Raw genomic sequence first — 20,361 nt, 5'->3', positions numbered from 1 at the left:
TAAACAAATGTCTTGCAGCCTTAAAAAGATGAATAAAGAAATTATATCTCAAAAAAAGTATGGAAAAGTAAATGGAGACATGATTAGTTTTAAACCATAATTGGGTCAGTCAAGATTCTTCAAAACTTCTAAAAAAAAAAAAAAAAAAGCAGAAGAGACCAAAAAAAAATGCTCTCCCTCTATGTCCTCTATAATTTTTTTAGAAAATTTTAAGTCAAAATATAAGGTAGCCTGCCATTCTTGACCTTCATCTATTAGCCACCACTTGGGGAGTCAGGCAAGTCCATGAATTACACTAGCATTCCATTGATTCCAAAATATCCGCAGACAGTCCCTTTATTATAGTTTCTACAGATTGGTATTGTTACAATTCAATAACATAGCTTTTTGAAATACTAATTTCTATTTTTTTTCATGTGTGCTTTTACAGATTGTCCACAAGTACCAGCCAGACCACCCAAACCACTTCCCCGCAGGACGGCACCAGAGATTCACCACAGGAGACCATACAGCGCTGATTGTTCAACAGAGAATGTAGATGCAAAAATAGCAAAATTAATGGGCGAGGGCTACTCCTTTGAAGAAGTTAAAAGGGCATTGGAAATCGCTCAAAATAACGTAGATGTGGCCCGCAGCATACTTAGAGAATTTGCATGCTGCCCTCCTCCGGTCTGCCCTCGACTGAACCTATAACAAAATGACATGGCTTTTAAGACTTCACTATTGGAGCAAAGCGGAAGAATGAATTTTCATTTACCAATGTAATTTAAAACTGACATCCCAGCATATTTTTTTCCCCTACGAAACATGACAATGCTTATAGGCCGGAATCCAAGTTTACTTGGTGATATGTCAGAACTAAAGATGAAAAAAAGTCAATAATTGTTTTATTCGGAAAATATGGTATATACCATTCATACATATAGGAAAACATATTTCGTTATCTGAAATAACCTGTGAATTATATATATATATTTTTCTCTTGTTTAGAGCTGGTAAGTTTGTTTTTTTTTTCTATTTTTTTTTTGCTTTTTTTAATACTGATGAATAATTTGTGTTGTAGACATTCAGCAGCACTTTCTGACCTCATTGCATTCTGGAAAATGCTTTTCATTCTTTTATTTTATTATTCTTTTGTACAACATTTTAATTTATCCAAAAATACTGCAAAAAAGTGGCCTTTACTACTGACATACTGAGAGTTATTTTGTATTAGGCTAAATTGCATTTGAATGTGTAATGAATCCAATTTTTGTGGAATAATTGCCTTTTCAGATGTATTTTGATATCATTGTATAGCATAAATTGTGTAAAATGCATACAAGCAAAAGCTTACAATAAAAATTAGGATCAACTTTTTGTACTCTGGTGCTTATAAAAAAAAAAAAGCATCAAAGTACCAAATCATGTACTGTTATCTCTCCTGGGTGTTGGTGCTGTATGGTGCATTATGAGAACCAATCAATTACAATCTATAAATCTTTTGTAAAATTACAACAGGCTGTTCCATTTTACACTTTTTCAGGCAATTTTATGTTTGATCTGTAGCATCACACTAAACTTTTGGACAATCATTCCAATGCTTTGGCTGCAACAAACTGATTTAATGTAATATTCTATAAATGGTAATACTCTGCCATTTAATATATATGTGCTGGATCTCTACAGGCTCATTCCTTCCATACTTTGTAATGCTGCTTATGTAAACCTGGTCTGACATATGAAATCAATGTTTGCATTGCTAGTGTTTCTAAAGTGTTTTTATAAGCCATACTACTTGAACAGGTCAACCGAATGCAATAAAGCACCAATGTAAAGTCTGTGTGCAAATACAGGCTCATTCCCGGTAGATCATTAACATTTGCAAAATTGGTCATTTGAAAAAATAGAGGTGCCAACATAATAAAAAAGATCCTAACTCTATCTGTCACTGTTTTCTATGGTCAAATTTGTGGCTTATTTCAAATCTAAACGTACGTGAATTATGTGGAATTATGTAAAAAACAGTTTAGAAATTACATTATGATAGTTATGGATGGAATTATCCTTTTCTAATTAAATACAGTTAGTGACCACTTTAACTACTTTAACCTGTTGTCTCCCAGGATTATATGTAACATGGATTTATGGGCCCAAAACGTCAAAGTGATGCTGGCGTAAATCGCTTTGAAAAGTTGCAAAAAATTTTGTAACACAAAAGTTAAGCACTATTATGGCAACTTTGCATTTTCACACCAATTTCCCCAAAATGGGTGGAACGGAGGCGTGACACCACAGCGCCTTTAACCAACCCCTTTATCACCTTGGGTTTTTCCGTTTTTGAGTTTTTGTTTTTTGCTCTCCTTTTTCCCAGACCCATAATTTTTTTTATTTTTCTATCAATATGGCCATTTCATGGCTTGTTTTTTGTGGGACGAGTTGTACTTTTGAACAACACACACTTGTTTTTTGCTTGGCTTATTTATTAGGTTCAATAAATGCAAAAAGTGACCTGCCATTATGATTTTCCAGGTCATTACGATACAAAATGTGTATTTTTATTTATTGTTTTATTTTGAATGGGGCGATTTGAACGTTCCTTTTTTTTTTTTTTTTAGATATTTTAAAAAACTTTTTATTTTTTAACTTCACTGGCTTCAATAATATCTATGGGAGACTAGAAGCTGCAATAATGCGATCACCTGTGCTACACACAGCAGGGCTTCAGACTGGTGTAAATATTGCTGGTCTTAAAGGGAATCTGTCACCCCATTTTTGGACTATCAGCTGCCGGCACCACCATCAGGGGCTTATCTACAGCATTCTGTAATGCTGTAGATAAGCCCCTGATGTAACCAGAAAGAGAAGAAAAACGAGTTAATTATACTCACCCCGGGTCCGGTGCCCTGTTGAGGGCAGAGTAAAGTACTGCAGTGCGCAGGCGCCAGACCTCTCTGACCTGATCCGGCACCTGCGCACTGCAGTATTCTGCCCTCAACATGGCAGAGCAGTGTGCCTGCACCAGAGCCACGACAGAAAGCAAAGAAGAGGATGTCATCGCTACAAGATGGGAGGACCGCCTCTGGGTGAATATAATCTAACTCGTTTTTTTTCTCTTTCAGGTTACATCGGGGGTTATCCGCAGCATTACAGAATGCTGTAGATAAGCCCCTGATGGCGGTGCCGGCAGCTGATAGTCCAAAAATGGGGTGACAGATTCCCTTTAAAGAATCGGGGCCATGGAGTTGTTAGAAACATTTCTCTGGATCTACAGTACCATACTTGCATACACAGGAGTCTCTGATTAGATACTTCAGTAATTAATCTGCTCCCATCCTGTCCATTTCTCTGCAGTACAATACAGCTGTGTGTGCTCAGATTAGTTGGTTTCAATGAGCTCAGGCTCCGTACAAGAGGCTTTGATTTGATCAGCTTTCCTCATTGCTCTTTATTAAGAACCGATTTCTAAAAGCTATGGAAAATTTGGCTCTGATTCATTCATTTTTGTTGGTTTGGCAGAAACAATGTATGGTACCTTTAATTTGGGTTTGGAAAGCTATATATCGGATGACCTGTTTACACAGCAGAGTAAGTAACACTCGCAAAGAGTAATTAAACATTATTGTCTTCATATTTGGCAGTTTATTTACTTGCAGATCATTACAGGTCTATGTCTTGAGACGTCCACTAATTGCTCAATATACCCTCCAATCTCACACCGATCTGCAGATGGTTAAAATTCCTGCTAAATATGAGAATACACTGTTAAAGTTTAGATACTATTTAAATATGTAGACAGTATTTTTTTTTTATCTAAAAGAAGATTTCCTCACCATGCAAATTTCTGTAGTTTTTTTTTTTTATTTGTGCTAAAAAGATACTGTATTTTCAACAAACTGCATAAATCAATAGTAAATGTGAATGAATAGAAGAAATTTAGTATATATTTAAATCTGTGAAATTTGTCTAATTTTCTATTTATGAGCTACTTTTTACCCTCTCTTGCCTACTGAACTTATCATTCGCTTTTGAAAAAAACATAAAAACGCTGAAATGTTGGACTGCCAACATAGTGTGCTGTTAGGTTTTACCTCTATTATATTCTATGGAGTGGAGGATGAGGCGTAGAATGAGAAAAAAAAAGTGGAGGGATACAGGAAAAGATTGTTCTGAGCCTTCCTACAAGTCTTATACCTCAACCCAGCACTTGATTGACATCCACACAACTCATTACTGTTTATAATTTCCTTTATGCTGTTGCTTCTCTGCGTGCTAACCAAGGAAAGAAGGGGGTATGCATTCACATGGGATGTCTATAGGAAACATTATAGGAGCTAGTCTCTTCCTACAAGCTCAGTGGATTATAAATTAAGAGAGAAAGCTTGAGAGGGGCAGACTAGTGAAAATACAGGATACAAGACATTTAATGGCAGATATAGTATTATTCCTCATGTGCACATACCACAGGTTATTCTGAAAATTACTTGATAGTACAGTTACTCTTTAATTTAAGGGACTGTCAGCAGAGAATGACTGTCCAAACCAAATACAGGCACACAGTGCATTATAGTGGGGCCAACATTTAACTACACTTTCCCACCTGCTTGTTTTCTTTTTATTACCACACTCTTCTTTCTTTGATTGACATCTATGGCGTGATAAAGCCAGAGAAGGGTGGAGATAGATGGAAAAGAAGGTTCCCTATTATGATGCACTGAGCACCTGTGCTTAGTTTGAACATTCGTTCTATGCTGTCAGAGTTCCTTTGAAGAATTGCCTTTGTTAAGCTTCTGTGATACAAATGTGTATGTACTTTTTTAATCATTATTTTAATGTGTACATTCACAACTTTCCTACATTAGATGAATACAGGAACTTTATAAACTCATTGCGTTATTTATTTTGCAATATTCTTCACAATAATGCTATATTGCTTCACAATATGCTATAAGGCTATATGAAATAATGTACTTATGACAGATAAGTTTATGTTGGTACTTTTATCACTTTACCCAGAGGTGGACATTATAATACAAAATCTAAAAGCTAGTCCTTCAAAGCCAGGAGCATTGTTAGACGTGTGGTGTATGTTCTTTGTTCTTATTAGGAATTTCTACCAAACTTTGGATTTATTTGGCACTCATAATATCACAACTTGGCTTTCATTCTTAAAGCTTGGGCAGTAAATATCATCATTGCACTGCATTGCTTTCTAACCACTAGTCATTAAGCAGCAACATTAAAATGTAAAATCTAACAAAGCAGAATCATGCTAAACAGAGAAGATACAAAAAGTGAAAAAATTGCAGGTTTTAGATTCATGTATTAGATTAATTTATAATACTGTCACACTTCAAATACATCATTCTGTTTCCTGTTTTGGACAAAAAGGAAATCTAGGGAGTGAATTTCCAAGGATTCTCTTTTAAGACATTACCTACTACATGATTCAGGCTAATTTTGATGTAAATCTGACCAATTTCAAGCTGACATGGCCTCATGGTGCAAGTCCAACTATTGCAGTTGTATCTACTGTAAGGAAGCTGTCAGATATCAAATAAGTATCATTTCTCCTTGTGGAGAATGACATGCTAAGCATGTCGAGGTGAGGAGACTTAAAGCCGCAATGCTCCTCTGGGAAATATGCTAATTATGCAAATTGTCTCTTCAGAGAGGAAGAGGACTAAACTTAAGTGCCACCTATTGGAAGTAGCAATCCTAAGAAGTCAATGTTGACCCTTTAACGAGCCCTGTTACATGACTTAGGATAAAAGCCAAGCCAGAATCTCAATTTGCAGACACTGTTTCGGGGTACTGCCCCTCGTCGGTGCAAAGTGTGAGATCTGGTTTGGCTGTGTGACAGGCGTCTGACCTATATCCAAGAAGTATCATTTCTCCTTGTGGAGAATGACATGCTAAGCATATCGAGATGAGGAGACAAAGCCGCAATCCTCCTCTGGGAAATATGCTAATTATGCAAATTGTCTCTTCAGAGAGGACTTTGACTTCTTATTGCTACTTCCAATAGGTGGCACTAGAGTTCTAGTCCTCTTCCTCTCTGAAGAGACAATTTGCATAATCAGCATATTTCCCAGAGGAGCATTGCGGCTTTAAGTCTCACCTCGACATGCTTAGCATGTCATTCTCCGCAAGGAGAAATGATACTTCTTGGATATCGGTCAAACGCCTCTCACACTTTGCTCTGATGAGGGGCAGTACCCTGAAACAGTGTCTGCAAATTGAGATTCTGGCTTGGCTTTTATCCTAAGTCATGTAACAAGGCTCGTTAAAGGGTCGACATTGACTTCTAGGATTGCTACTTCCAATAGGTGGCCCTATAGTTCTAGTTCTCTTCCTCTCTGAAGAGACAATTTGCATAAGTAGCTGTCAGACACACAGTGGAATGGGAGGTAAATCTGGTTTAATGCTTTAGTATATATGTGACTAAAAGAGGTTGATATCAGCAGCTGAAGAGCTGAGAGATGGCTGCTCACCATATCTCCACCCATGGGGGTAGTTCACTATGTAAAATGAGGGCAGTTTGTCTCACACTTGGGTTCTGTATGGAGATCTTCTGGATTGAGTGCCTTTGCTAAAGGACTGAGACCCAGGGGGGGCAAACCAGCACTATTGTATGAACTTTATGCCAGACAAGGGCTATATTTGAGTGTTCCTGTGATGTGGTTTATGGGGACTGAAATAAACAAGCTGGACTTTTAAATAGAAACGGTTCCTGTGATACCTCACATCGTTCTCAAGTGAGCAGAATTGCTACACTGCAGATAATGAACAACTGACAAACACTTCAACATCTAGCAAATTACAAGCACTATATCTGGAAAAAAATAACAATTGATTTATCTTTCTAGTGACTAGTCAAAACACTTTTAGCGCTAATCATAGATCTTTTATATATTTTCGAATAAAGTATTCTTTTATGATGAATAGGTACATTTTGGTGACCACAGAACTCTGTAGGGGCTGAATTTTGACTCATGAAAGGGAATCTGACACCAGGATTTTTATTCAGAGCAGGATGATGTAGCAATGGAGACCCGGATTTCAGCAATTTATCACTTATTGGCCTGCTCTCCGTCATTTTGATTAAATCACTGTTTTCTCTGCTTAAGGGCTCATACTCACTGGCGAGAAATACGTTTAATCAATATACGAGTTATTCAATAGGTGACGTCATTTTGGACTGAGAAAAAAATCGCAGCATGCTGCGTATTGCTGCGATTCTCGGACGAGACTCGCCAATGCAAGTCAATGGGTGCGAGAAAAAAAAAATCGGGCAGCACTCGCACTATGCGAGTGCTATCCGATTTTTACGCACCGGTGTCCTTTGAAAAGCTGGCAATTCATATACAGCTTTACAGTAAAATCACACTAACATGTTAGAATACAAAAGATAGAATACATGTATACACAGAATATGTGTGTGTGTATATATATATATATACACTGCTCAAAAAGTAAAGGGAACACTTAATCAACAGAATATAACTCCAAGTGAATCAAACTTCTGTGAAATCAAACTGTCCACTTAGGAAGCAACACTGACAATCAATATCACATGCTGTTGTGCAAATAGAATAGACAACAGATGGAAATTATTGGCAATTATCAAGACACACTCAATAAAGGAGTGGTTCTGCAGGTGGGGACCACAGACAACATCTCAGTACCAATACTTTCTGGCTGATGTTTTGGTCACTTTTGAATGTTGGTTGGGCTTTTACACTCGTGGTAGCTTGAGACGGACTCTACAACCCCCAAGTGGCTCAGGAAGTGCAGCTCATCCAAGATGGTACATCAATGCGAGCTGTGGCAAGAAGATTTGCTGTGTCTGTCAGTGTAGTGTCCATAGACTGGAGACAGGCCAGTACACCAGGAGATGGAGGGGGTCGTAGGAGGGCAACAACTCAGCAGCAGGACCAATACCTCCGTCTTTGTGCAAAGAGGAGCACTGCCAGAGTCCTGCAAAATGACCTCCAGCAGGCCACAAATGTGTATGTGTCTGCACAAATGGTTAGAAACTGACTCCATGACAATGGTCTGAGGGCCAGACATCCACAGATGGGGGTTGTACTCACAGCCCCACATTGCAGAATGCTTGGCATTTGCCACAGAACACCAGGATTGGCATATTCGCCACTGGTGCCCTGTGCTCTTCACAGATGAAAGCAGGTTCACACTGATCACGTGACAGTTTGGAGATGCCATGGAGAGCGATCTGCCTGCAACATCCTTCAGCATGACTGGTTTGGCAGCGCATCAGTAATGGTGTGGGGTGGCTTTTCTTTGGAGGGCTGCACAGCCCTCCATATGCTTGCCAAAGGTAGCCTGATTGCCATAAAGTACCGAGATGAGATCTTCAGACCCCTTGTGAGATCATATGCTTGTGTGATTGGCCCTGGGTTCCTCCTAATACAGGACAATGCCAGACCTCATGTGGCTGGAGTGTGTCAGCAGTTCCTGCAAGATGAAGGCATTGAAGCTATGGACTGGCCCGCCCGTTGCCCAGACCTGAATCCGATTGAGCACATCTGGGACATGTCCAGGAGTTGGCGGATGCTTTAGTCCAGGTCTGGGAGGAGATCCCTCAGGAGACCATCCGCCGCCTCATCAGGAGAATTCCCAGGCATTGTAGGGAGGACATACGGACACATGGAGGCCACACACAATACTGAGCATCATTTTGACTTGTTTTAAGGACATTACATTACACTTTAATTTTGTGTGTGACTCCAAATCCAGGCCTCTATTGGTTAATAAATTTGAATTCCAGTGATGATTTTTGTGTGATTTTGATGTCAGCACATTCAACTTTATACCGAACAAAGTATTCAATGAGAATATTTCATTCATTCAGATCTAGAATGTGTTATTTGAGTGTTCCCATTATTTTTTTGAGCAGTGTATATATATATATATATATGTATCAGTGACACACATATAAATCTTTATATTTCATAGAGATATATGGTAGAATAGGTGATAATTCATTGGCGGCTTTTGTAAAATTATTACAGAACTCGACAGGATATGAGACACGGTTTCCATACAGTAAACCATTGCATATCCGTTAGATTTATAGATGTCCATGACTAATAATCTTAGTAGTGACCCGCGGTGAACTAACAGCGTGGGAAAATGTTCAGAAACTCCGGTCAGGCAGAGAGACTGCGCAGGCAGCTTTTCCTTCATTCCTCCATGGTTTACAGCCAGGCCAGTCACATTAGTACCGCTCCCAGTTGTAAACTATTTAACCCTTTAAGATGGATGCAAGCCCTGACAGGACCCAATAATGTGAAGAAAACCACAATGTGAAAGCACCCTAAGACTACAATCTTTAAATATCACTATGATCAGGGCTGCCACTAGGAATTTCGGGGCCCCATACTGGCAAAATTTTCAGTGACCCCTTGAGACTCCGCCCAGGCTCCACCCCTTGAACTGTCCACAGTCCCACTTCTCTCTTAGAAAAACTCCACTTCTCACTTCACACATTAACAGTGTCCATCACCAGATCACACATATAGCCGGCAGCTTTTGCCAAAAGATTTTTTTAAGCCACCACCATAACAGGGTAGACTCTTTTGGCCAGGCCCTACTCTACTGTAACCTATTAAATATTTGTTAAAATATGCAATACAATTTAGGTATATTTTTATTTATTTTTCAATTTTTAAAATGACCAATAATATCACATACAAAGAACAAATACCCCTACACCATGTCCAGACCACATATTACCACCACATAGTGACCTATAAAACCACATACAAGGAACAAATACCGCCACACCATGACCAGACCACATATTACTACCATACTGACCGAATAATTTCACATGCAAGGAACAAATACCACCGCACCATGACCAGACCACATATTACCACCACAAAGTAACCAAATCATAGCACATACAAGGGACAAATACCACCGCACCATGCCCAGACTACATATTACCACCACATGGTGACTGAATACAACAATACTGATCATTAATAAAAAAAAGCATAATACTATCACCATAAGTGGCATTATACACAGGAGATCTGTACTTAGTATGCAGTGTCTGTGTACAGGTAATATAGTGATCAATGACTTTATACACAGGAGCTCAGTATATAATGTACAGGTAACAAAGTGATCACTGGTGACAATATGCACAGGACCTCTGTATATAGAATACAGTGTATAGTTTCAGTGTATAGGTAACACTAGGTCTCTAGGTGAAGTCCTTCATCCTTGCTTTTCATCTTTCATCCAGCACAGATCGCCATCACGTCTTCCAGCCAGGGCTCGTCTCCGCAGAAAATAGCACAGTTATCTAGAGCTCCGCTTGCAGAACACATTACTTATTTTTCCCAACTTCTACATTACACCACATGAAGAAAAAAAGGCGACATAGTGTTGCTCTGCACATTAACAGGACCACCTCCCCATTTAAAACAGTATACTCAAAAAATTAAATACATCACTGCAGTAATAATATCCCTTAATTAGCCCTTCTGGTAATAATATCCCCCATCCTGGCCCCGGGTGTCTTATTCCTGGCTTAAGCCATATGTTCTCCCATCCCACCCTCATGAGTATCCATTCTGCCCCATATGATCTCCCCATCCTGCCCCATCTGTATCCATCATATCCATCCTGCCCCATGATCCTGTGCTATCTGTCTCCAACCCTGCCCTACCTGTTTCCAATCATGTCCCGTATCTCCATTCTGCACCATGTCTCACATTCTGTTCCCCCTGTGTCTTACCATCACATTCTGCCCCCTCCTGTGTCATACTGTCACATTCTGCCCCCATGTCCTGCATTCTGCTCCAGCGTCCAGCATTCTGCCCCCATGTCTTGCATTCTGCCCCAGCATCCAGCATTCTCCCCCAGTGTCCAGCATTCTGCCCGTGTCCAGCATTCTGCCCCAGCATCCAGCATTCTGCCCCAGTGTCCAGCATTCTGCCCCAGCATCCAGCATTCTGCCCCATGTCTGCAATCTGCCCCAGCATCCAGCATTCTGCCCCAGCGTCCAACATTCTGCCCCAATGTCTGCATTCTGCCCCAGTGTCCAGCATTCTACCCCTGTGTCCAGCATTCTGCCCCAGTGTCCAGCATTCTGCCCAGCATCCAGCATTCAGCCCCAGCAGCCAGCATTCTGCCCCCATCTCACAGTCTGCCCTGGGCCTACTGGATCGCCGCTGTCAAAAATAAAATTAAAAAAAAAACAAGTTCTTCTTACCTGGCCGCGCTCCAGTGGCGAGGCTCCGTCCCTCCATGCAGCTGAAGCGCGCACTCGCCGGCGACTGACAGTGACGTCAGATGCCAGTCATGTGTGCACTGCGGCTGACATCAGCTGCCAGCCTCCGATTGGCTGGCAGCTGTTAACTATTCATGTGCGGGCCCGCATGTTAATAACATTTAGCTGCCACAGCGCCGTGCTAAGGGCCCGGATTACCTGCCGGTAGGGGCCCGGTGAGCAGAGGAGATGGGCCCGATGCAGGCCCCCTCTGCCCACCGGGCCCCATACGCCAGTCAGGGCAGTAATGCCCTGATGGCGGCCCTAACTATGATAACTGAGCACAATATAACACTCTTATTCTCTGTACCAACTTGTCTTCATTACATAAAGGCCTCATTTGTACGTGAGTGATTTTTCTCCTATGCAATAAAACATTGTGCTTCATCGCTATTTTTTAATGCAAAAAAAGCTGAAGAGAAAAAATAGCGCATGGACAAGATCTTATCTGGTTCATAAATATCAGGAATTGTATCGATATATGCTGACCAGGGTTGAAAGGCTGCTGCGGATCCATGGGTGATTTCACCTGAAGAGCAAATAAAACATGGAAAGTTTCTGGTCCATACCCACGCTGCCAGCTTGTGAAGAAACGTCGGACGCCAGAAATATTATAAAATAACAATTTTTTTTTAAAATTTTCCTCACGTTTCAAAGTGTAACCCACTTTCTTCATGAAATAGTGGGTTACACATTGATATGCGTAGAAAAATAAAAGAAACCGTTACTATATAATACTTCTGGCGTCTGCCGTTTCTTCACAAGCTGGCAGTGCGGATATGGGCCACAAACTTTCAAGGTTTTATCAGTGTTTCTTAATCAGAATTTTATCATATTTTATAATAGGTTGGTTAGTGTGTTAGTATTTACTATCTATTCTGCCTCATGGCCAAACTGTAAGTGTGTGGGCGCTCAGACTGCCAACCCATGGAGTCTGTTGACCGTTACTCACATTTAGTGATGTCCGCAGATAATTTAAACTCGACTGAAAAGACCAAGTTTGAAGAGTCCAGTAGAAGGTTTATTCTCGGCTGAATCCTTGCATAATGCACGTTACAGTAGGTAAAAAGAGATTTTCCTTGTACAGAGCTGTATAAACGTGTGTCTCCAAGATAGAGAAGACTCAAAAATGGAGAAGAAGGGAGGGGTTACAGAAATGAGAGTCACATGCAAGGGGGGAGGAGAAAACCTCTAAAAGGAACAGATCTATATACAGCAATGGAAACAACAATATGATAAAATGCAGTACTGTCTGATGATTCAAAATCATGGGACATGACACTCCCCGTCTGAAATCTTTAGATTTCATGATGATTCAACTTGACATGACGTGTCACGATGATGATCAACGGCGTCCTAGAAGCCTGGAAGACAAAAAAAAGAAGAAACACAACATGAAAATAAACTCTAACAGTTGCAAGTCCAATTCTTGGTTGATGACGTGAAGTCCTCAACGGATGGATAGTCCAAGTCCATAGGAGAACCTATCTTCAGATTGGGGAAGCCGCAACGTGCCAACACTTTCACCAACCCAAACAATCCAAAGATGAATTTCAAGTTCTTGACAGTTAAGGGTGTATGTCGGTATGCTCTCCATTGTGAGCTGTGTCCAGTAGAAATATCTTTTATGTGATGTCCTCCTTTGGTAGAAGCAGTACAAGTTCGGTGACTGGGCGAAGGAGAAGTCGTGATGAACCACCTTTTGTTACCTTGACTTCCACCTTTCGGGTCTTTCCATCCTCACTGGGCATAGCCTTGGTGATAAGACCCATTGGCCAGTCATTGCGATAAGCTTCTTTGTCTTTTAGGAGGACGAGGTCTCCTTCTTGGAGGTTAGGTTTTGCTGTCTGCCATTTGTGACGGCTCTGGAGCAGATGCAGGTATTCCGTCTTCCAACGGTGCCAAAAGACATTAGACAGGTGTTGTACCTGCTTCCACTGACGTCTGTACATGTCCTTGAGGTTGAAATTTCCAGGAGGAATTGTGGCGGTTCCAATTTTCTGTGTAAGAAGAGTTGCTGGTGTAAGGATCATTGGGGCATCAGGGTCCGACGATACCGGCACCAGCGGTCTGGCATTTATTATTGCAGACACTTCCGCGAGGAAGGTGACCAAGTCTTCATGGGTGAGTGGCAGCTTGTGGTCCAGCAGCATTGAATCAAGAATTCTTTGTGCAATTCCAATCATGCGCTCCCAGGATCCTCCCGTATGCGATGAATGTTGGGGGGTTGAACACCCAAGCTCACTCATTGTCGGTTAAGAAATGATCAAGCTGAAGTTCTTTGCAGGCGCCTATGAGACTATTGTTCAGGTTGAGTCCGGTGAGGAGCAGGTTATTGAGAGAAATACCTTCATACTGGGCACTGGAGTCAAACACCACTCTGATTTGATTGGGTTTGCGAGGATGGTAGACACCAAAGAATGGAAGATACCAGCATTCTTCTCCTTCCTTTAGTTGTGGAGCAGGCTCTGCATGATTTCTATCAAAAATATTCTGCATGAAGTCGAGGAAATGTTTTTCCATCTCTGGTTTCATTTTTAACCCCTTCACTACGAAGGGTGGTTGGCACGTTAACTCCCGGGCCAATTTTTACAATTCTGACCACTGTTCCTTTATGAGGTCATAACTCTGAAACGCTTCCATGGATCCCTGTGATTCTGACACTGTTTTCTCATGACATATTGTACTTCATGTTAGTGGTAAAATTGCATTCAAATAACTTGCGTTTATTTGTGAAAAAAATGGAAATTTGGCGAAAATTTTGAAAATTTTGCAATTTTCCAACTTTGAATTTTTATGCCCTTAAATCACAGCGATACGGCACACAAAAAACTTAATAAATAACATTTCCCACATGTTTACTTTACATCAGCACAATTTTGGAACCAAAATGTTTATTTTTTAGGAAGTTATAAGGGTTAAAAGTTGACCAGCGATTTCTCATTTTTGCAGCACCATTTTATTTTTAGGGACCACATCACATTTGAAGCCACTTTGAGGGGTCTGTATGATAGAAAATACCCAAAAGTGACACCATTCTAAAAACTGCACCCCTTAAGGTGCTCAAAACCACATTCAAAAAGTTTATTAACCCTTTAGGTGCGTCACAGGAATTTTTTGAATATTTAAAAAAAAAATTAACATTTAACTTTTTTTCACAAAAAAAATACTTCAGGTTCAATTTTCTTTATTTTACCAAGGGTAACAGGAGAAATTGGACTGCAAAAGTTATTGTGCAATTTGTCCTGAGTACGCTGATACCTGATATGTGGAGGGGAACCACTGTTTCTGCGCATGGCAGACCTCAGTAGGGAAGGAGCACCGTTTGACTTTTTCAATGCAAAATTGGCTGGAATTCAGATCGGACGCCATGTCGCGTTTGGAGAGCCCCTGATGTACCTAAACAGTGGAAACCCCCCCAAGTGACCCCATTTTGGAAACTAGACCCCCCAAGGAACTTATCTAGATATGTAGTGAGAACTTTGAACCCACAAGGGCTTCACAGAAGTTTATAACGTACAGCGGTACAATTAAAAAATCATATTTTTTCCACAAAAATGATCTTTTCACCCCCAATTTTTATTTTTCCAAGGGTAACAAGACTCTAAAAGTTATTGTGCAATTTGTCCTGAGTAGGCTGATACCCCATATGTGGGTGTAAATGACTATTTGGGCGCATAGCAGAGCTTGGAAGGGAAGCAGCGCCATTTGACGTTTTTGGCTAGAATTGAGATCGGACACCATGTCGCGATTGGAAAACCCCTGATGTACCAAAACAGTGGAAACCCCCCACAAATGACACCATTTTGGAATCTAGGCCCCCCCAAGGAACTTATCTAGATGTGTGGTGAGAACTTTGAACCCCCAAGGGCTTCACAGAAGTTTATAACATACAGCCGTACAATTAAAAAATCATATTTTTTCCACAAAAATGATCTTTTCACCCTCAATTCTTATTTTTCCAAGAGTAACAGGGCCCTAAAAGATATTGTGCAATTTATCCTGACTGCGCTGATACCCGACATGTGGGGGTAAACCACTATTTGGGCGCATGGCAGAGCTCGGAAGGGAAGCAGCACCATTTGACGTTTTTGGCTGGAATTGAGATCGGACACCATGTCGCGTTTGGAAAGCCCCTGATGTACCAAAACAGTAGAAACCCCCCACAAATGACACCATTTTGGAAACTAGACCCCCCAAGGAACTTATTTAGATGTGTGGTGAGCACTTTAAACCCCTGAGTGCTTCACAGAAGTTTATAACGCCCGGGCGTGAAAATAAAAAAATCGTATTTTTTCCACAAACATCATCTTTTAGTCCCCATTTTTTTTATTTTCCCAAGGGTAACAGCAGAAATTGGACCCCAAAAGCTGTTGTCCAATTTTTCCTGAGTACGCTGACACCCCATATGTGGGAGAAAACTACTGTATGGGGACACGTCGGGGCTCGGAAGGGAAGTAGTGACATTTTGGAATGCAGATTTTGATGGAATGGTCTGCGGGTGTCATGTTGCCTTTGGAGAGCCCCTAATGTACCTAAACAGTGGAAACCCCCCACAAATGACCCAATTTTGGAAACTAGACCCCCTGTGGAACTTATCTAGATGTGTGGTGAGCACTTTGAACCCCCAAGGGCTTCACAGAAGTTTATAATGCCCAGGCATGAAAATAAAAAAATCGTATTTTTTCCACAAACATGATCAATTAGTCTCCAATTTTTTTTTATTTTCCCAAGGGTAACAGGAGAAATTGGATGCCAAAAGTTGTTTTCCAATTTGTCCTGAGTACGCTGATACCTCATATGTGGGAGAAAACTACTGTATGGGCACATGTCGGGCTCGGAAGGGAAGTAGTGATGTTTTGGAATGCAGACTTTGATGGCATGGTCTGCGGGTGTCATGTTGCTTTTGGAGAGCCCCTGATGTACCTAAACAGTAGAAACCCCCCACAAGTGACCCCATTTTGGAAACTAGACCCCCTAATGAACTTATCTAGATGTGTGGTGAGCACTTTGAACCCCCCCAGTGCTTCACAGAAGTTTATAACGACCGGGCATGAAAATAAAAATATCGTATTTTTTCAACAAATATCACCTTTTAGTCCCCATTTTTTTATTTTCCCAAGGGTAACAGGAGAAATTGGACCCCAAAAGTTGTTGTCGAATTTGTCCTGAGTACGCTGATACCTCATATGTGTGAGAAAACTACTGTATGGGCACATGTCGGGGCTCGGAAGGGAAGTAGTGACGTTTTGGAATGCAGACTTTGATGGATTGGTCTGCGGGTGTCATGTGCGTTTGGAGAGCCCCTGATGTACCTAAACAGTAGAAACCCCCCACAAGTGACCCATTTTGGAAACTAGACCCCCTAATGAACTTATCTAGATGTGTGGTGAGCACTTTGAACCCCCCAGTGCTTCACAGAAGTTTATAACGACCGGGCGTGAAAATAAAAATATCGTATTTTTTCAACAAACATCACCTTTTAGTCCCCATTTTTTTTTATTTTCCCAAGGGTAACAGGAGAAATTGGACCCCAAAAGTTGTTGTCTAATTTGTCCTGAGTACGCTGATACCTCATATGTGTGAGAAAACTACTGTATGGGCACACGTCGGGGCTCGGAAGGGAAGTAGTAACGTTTTGGAATGCAGACTTTGATGGATTGGTCTGCGGGTGTCATGTGCGTTTGGAGAGCCCCTGATGTACCTAAACTATTGAAACTCCCCACAAGTGACCCAATTTTGGAAACTAGACCCCCCACGGAACTTATCTAGATGTGTGGTGAGCACTTTGAACCCCCAAGTGCTTCACAGAAGTTTATAACGCCTGGGCGTGAAAATAAAAAAATCATTTTTTTCCGTAAAAATGATATTTTTGCCCCCAATTTTTTATTTTCCTAAGGGTAACAGGAGAAATTGGACCCCAAAAGTTGTTTTGTAATTTGTCCTGAGTGGGCTGATACCCCATATGTGGGGGTAAAACACTGCTTGGGCGCATGGCAGAGCTTGGAAGGGAAGGAGCACCATTTGACTTTTTCAATGCAGAATTGGCTGGAATTGAGATCAGACGCCATGTTGCCTTTGGAAAGCACCTGATGTGCCCAAACAGTGGAAACCCCCCAATTATAACTCCAACTTTAACCCCAACACACCCCTAACCCTAATCTGAGCCCTAGCCCTAACCCTAACCCTAGCCCTAACCCTAGCCCTAACCCTAACCCTAACCCTTATGGGAAAATGGAAATAAATACATTTTCTTTTAGTTTTATTATTTTTCCCTAACTAAGGGGGTGATAACGGGGGTTTGATTTACTATTTATGGCGGTTTTTATGTTTGGCAGCTGTCAGACGCTAAAAGACGCTTTTAATTGTAAAATAGTTTTTGCATCACCACATATTGTGAGCTATAATTTTTCTGTATTTTGACCCACCGAGTCATGTGAGGTCTTATTTTTTGCGGGACGAGTTGACGTTTTCATTGGTACCATTTTCGGGCATGTGACTTTTTTGATCGCTTTTTATTCCGATTTTTGGGACGCAGAATGAACAAAAACCAGCGTTTCATGAATTTCTTTTGGGGGGTGCGTTTACACCGTTCCGCGTGCAGTAAAATTGATAAAGTGTTTTTATTCTTCGTGTCAGTACGGTTACAGCAATACCTCATTTTGGCCGTTTTTTTATGTTTTGTCGGTTTTTTGCAATGAAAATAATTTTATATAAAAAATAATTATTTTTGTATCGCTTTATTCTGCGAGCTATAACTTTTTTATTTTTTTGCGGATGACGCTGTATGGCGGCTCGTTTTTTGCGGGACAAGATGACGTTTTCAGCGGTACCATGGATATTTATATGTGTCTTTTTGATCGCGCGTTATTGCACTTTTTGTTCGGTGGTATGATAATAAATCATTATTTTTTGCTTCGTTTTTTATTTTTATTTTTTAAGGGGTTCGCTAAAGGGGTTAACTAATGGGACAGTTTTATAGGGCGGGTCGCTACGGACGCGGCGATACCAAATATGTGTACTTTTATTTATTTTATTTTTTTTATTTTGAAAAAATGGATTTATTAGGGAATATTTTTTTTTTTTACTAATTTATTTAGCGATTTTTTTAAAATTATTTTTAACACTTTTTTTTTTTTTTACTTTATTACCTTGTCCCACGTGGGACATCACTGTCCTGTGACAGATCGCTGATCTGTCACATCACAGATCACTGTGACAGATCAGCAATCTGTCACAGGCAGTTCTGCAGACTTCCTCATGCCTGCGCTTTGCAGGCAGTGAGGAAGTCAGCTCCCTACAGGCCCCCGAAGGCCCCCGTCGCCATCTTGGATCCGGGGGCCTGTAGGGAAAGAGACCCACGCAGCAGCGCTGCTGTGGGGGGCTCAGGGAAGCAAGGAGGGAGCCACCTCCCTGCCGATGCTTCCCTTTAACCCCCGGTACACCGCGATCGCGTTTGATCGCGGTGTACAAGGGGTTAACGTGTCGGGGGCGGTCCGTGACCGCCCCTGACACATTGTTCCGGGTGTCAACTGTGATAATCAGCTGACACCCGGCCGCGATCAGCGGCGCTCACCACGTGGGCGCCGCTGATCGCTGGGACGTAATATTCCGTCCATGGTAATTAGGTCCAGGGTCACATCGATGGAATATTACGTCCATTGTAGGTAAGGGGTTAAAGTTCGTTTTAAAGATGCAAGTCTTGCAGTTGCTTGCTGCAGATTGTTTGGCAAACTTGTCCTTGGAGAATGAAGGGGTAAGGGTGCTGTCCAGTTGTTGGAGTCATCCTGGGTAAATTCCTTGTTAATGACCTTAATGAATTCTTTGTCCTCTCTTGCTGGTGCCAACTTGTTATTTTCATTTGTAGAATCAAACACCGTTGACCTGAGGTTTTCGTCACAGGACCAGAATATATTCATGTTGTCATAGGTTTCTAGCTGCCGCTTACAGTCACTCAGTGTTTCTTTCACCCAGTAGTGATGTGGGCTTGGTTGACAGTATGTACTTCGACCATTTGGCAAGACATGAGTCTTACATGAGTAAATCTTTGTAGGCCTCTTCATCTTGTCTATACAGACGTTGCCTATGATAACCCAGCCTAGATCAAAGCGTTGAGCAAATGGAGCATCATGTGGTCCATTGATCTGCTGACGTACCTTATGCAGTCGGAGAATGTCTCTACCGAGCAGGATCAGGATATCTGCACTGTTGTCAAGAGCTGGTATCTTGTTGGCTATCGTCATTAGATGAGGGTGATGAAGAGCAATCTCTGGCGTTGGAATGTCCTCTCTATTGGATGGTATCTGGTTGCACTCGACGAGTGTAGGCAGAGGTATCTCTACGTTGTTCTCAAGTGAAGATACTATAAGTCCATTGGCTCTTCTCCCAGAGACCTCTGTGACACCACTGCAAGTACCCAAGGTGTAGGGGTAAGCATTTCCTTTTAAATCAAATCAAAGAGCTCTGACCTTGCAAGTGATCGGTTGCTTTGATCGTCCATGATGGCGTACACCCTTGTGCTCTTTTCGGGCTGACCCTTAGGATATATGTTCACCAGGCATATCTTTGCACATGACTTGTCCCAGAGGTCTTCTCCGTAAACTTCTGTGCATGAAGATGATACCTTGGTAGTACTTGCTTGCTCTGTTTCCTCCCCGCCATAGCTTGTGGTGGGTATGGAAGGTGTGAGCTGAGCAGAGGTAGGCTGGGATGTATGGAGTGCTTGCACGTGGTCCTCACTGTCACAATCCAAACACTTAATAGGAATTTTACAGTCATTAGCAAAGTGTTCAGTAGAAGCACAACATCTGCAACATACACCAAAGGTCTTTAGAAGTTCCTTTTCGGGCTGACCCTTAGGATATATGTTCACCAGGCATATCTTTGCACATGACTTGTCCCAGAGGTCTTCTCCGTAAACTTCTGTGCATGAAGATGATACCTTGGTAGTACTTGCTTGCTCTGTTTCCTCTCCGCCATAGCTTGTGGTGGGTATGGAAGGTGTGAGCTGAGCAGAGGTAGGCTGGGATGTATGGAGTGCTTGCACGTGGTCCTCACTGTCACAATCCAAACAC

The 20,361-nt window shown here is 41.4% G+C and overlaps 1 protein-coding gene across 1 annotated transcript in view; it reads left to right on the top strand.

Moving 5' to 3' along the window:
- The window catches only part of CBLB (Cbl proto-oncogene B), a 306,980-nt gene extending 305,057 nt beyond the window's left edge, over positions 1 to 1,923 (top strand). Inside the window, exon 17 of the mRNA XM_073586244.1 lies at positions 431 to 1,923. Within this exon, the coding sequence (XP_073442345.1) occupies positions 431 to 693 (263 nt within the window). The 3' untranslated portion in view covers positions 694 to 1,923. The remainder of the gene's footprint in view (positions 1 to 430) is intronic.
- Positions 1,924 to 20,361: the final 18,438 nt, after the last annotated feature.

Source organism: Dendrobates tinctorius, unplaced genomic scaffold, assembly GCF_039654945.1.
Source record: "Dendrobates tinctorius isolate UK_male_01 unplaced genomic scaffold, ASM3965494v1 ptg000091l, whole genome shotgun sequence".
Lineage (NCBI taxonomy): Eukaryota > Metazoa > Chordata > Amphibia > Anura > Dendrobatidae > Dendrobates > Dendrobates tinctorius.
The sequence above is the reverse complement of the archived record's forward strand: the minus strand, read 5'-3'. Positions and strand labels throughout refer to the sequence as shown.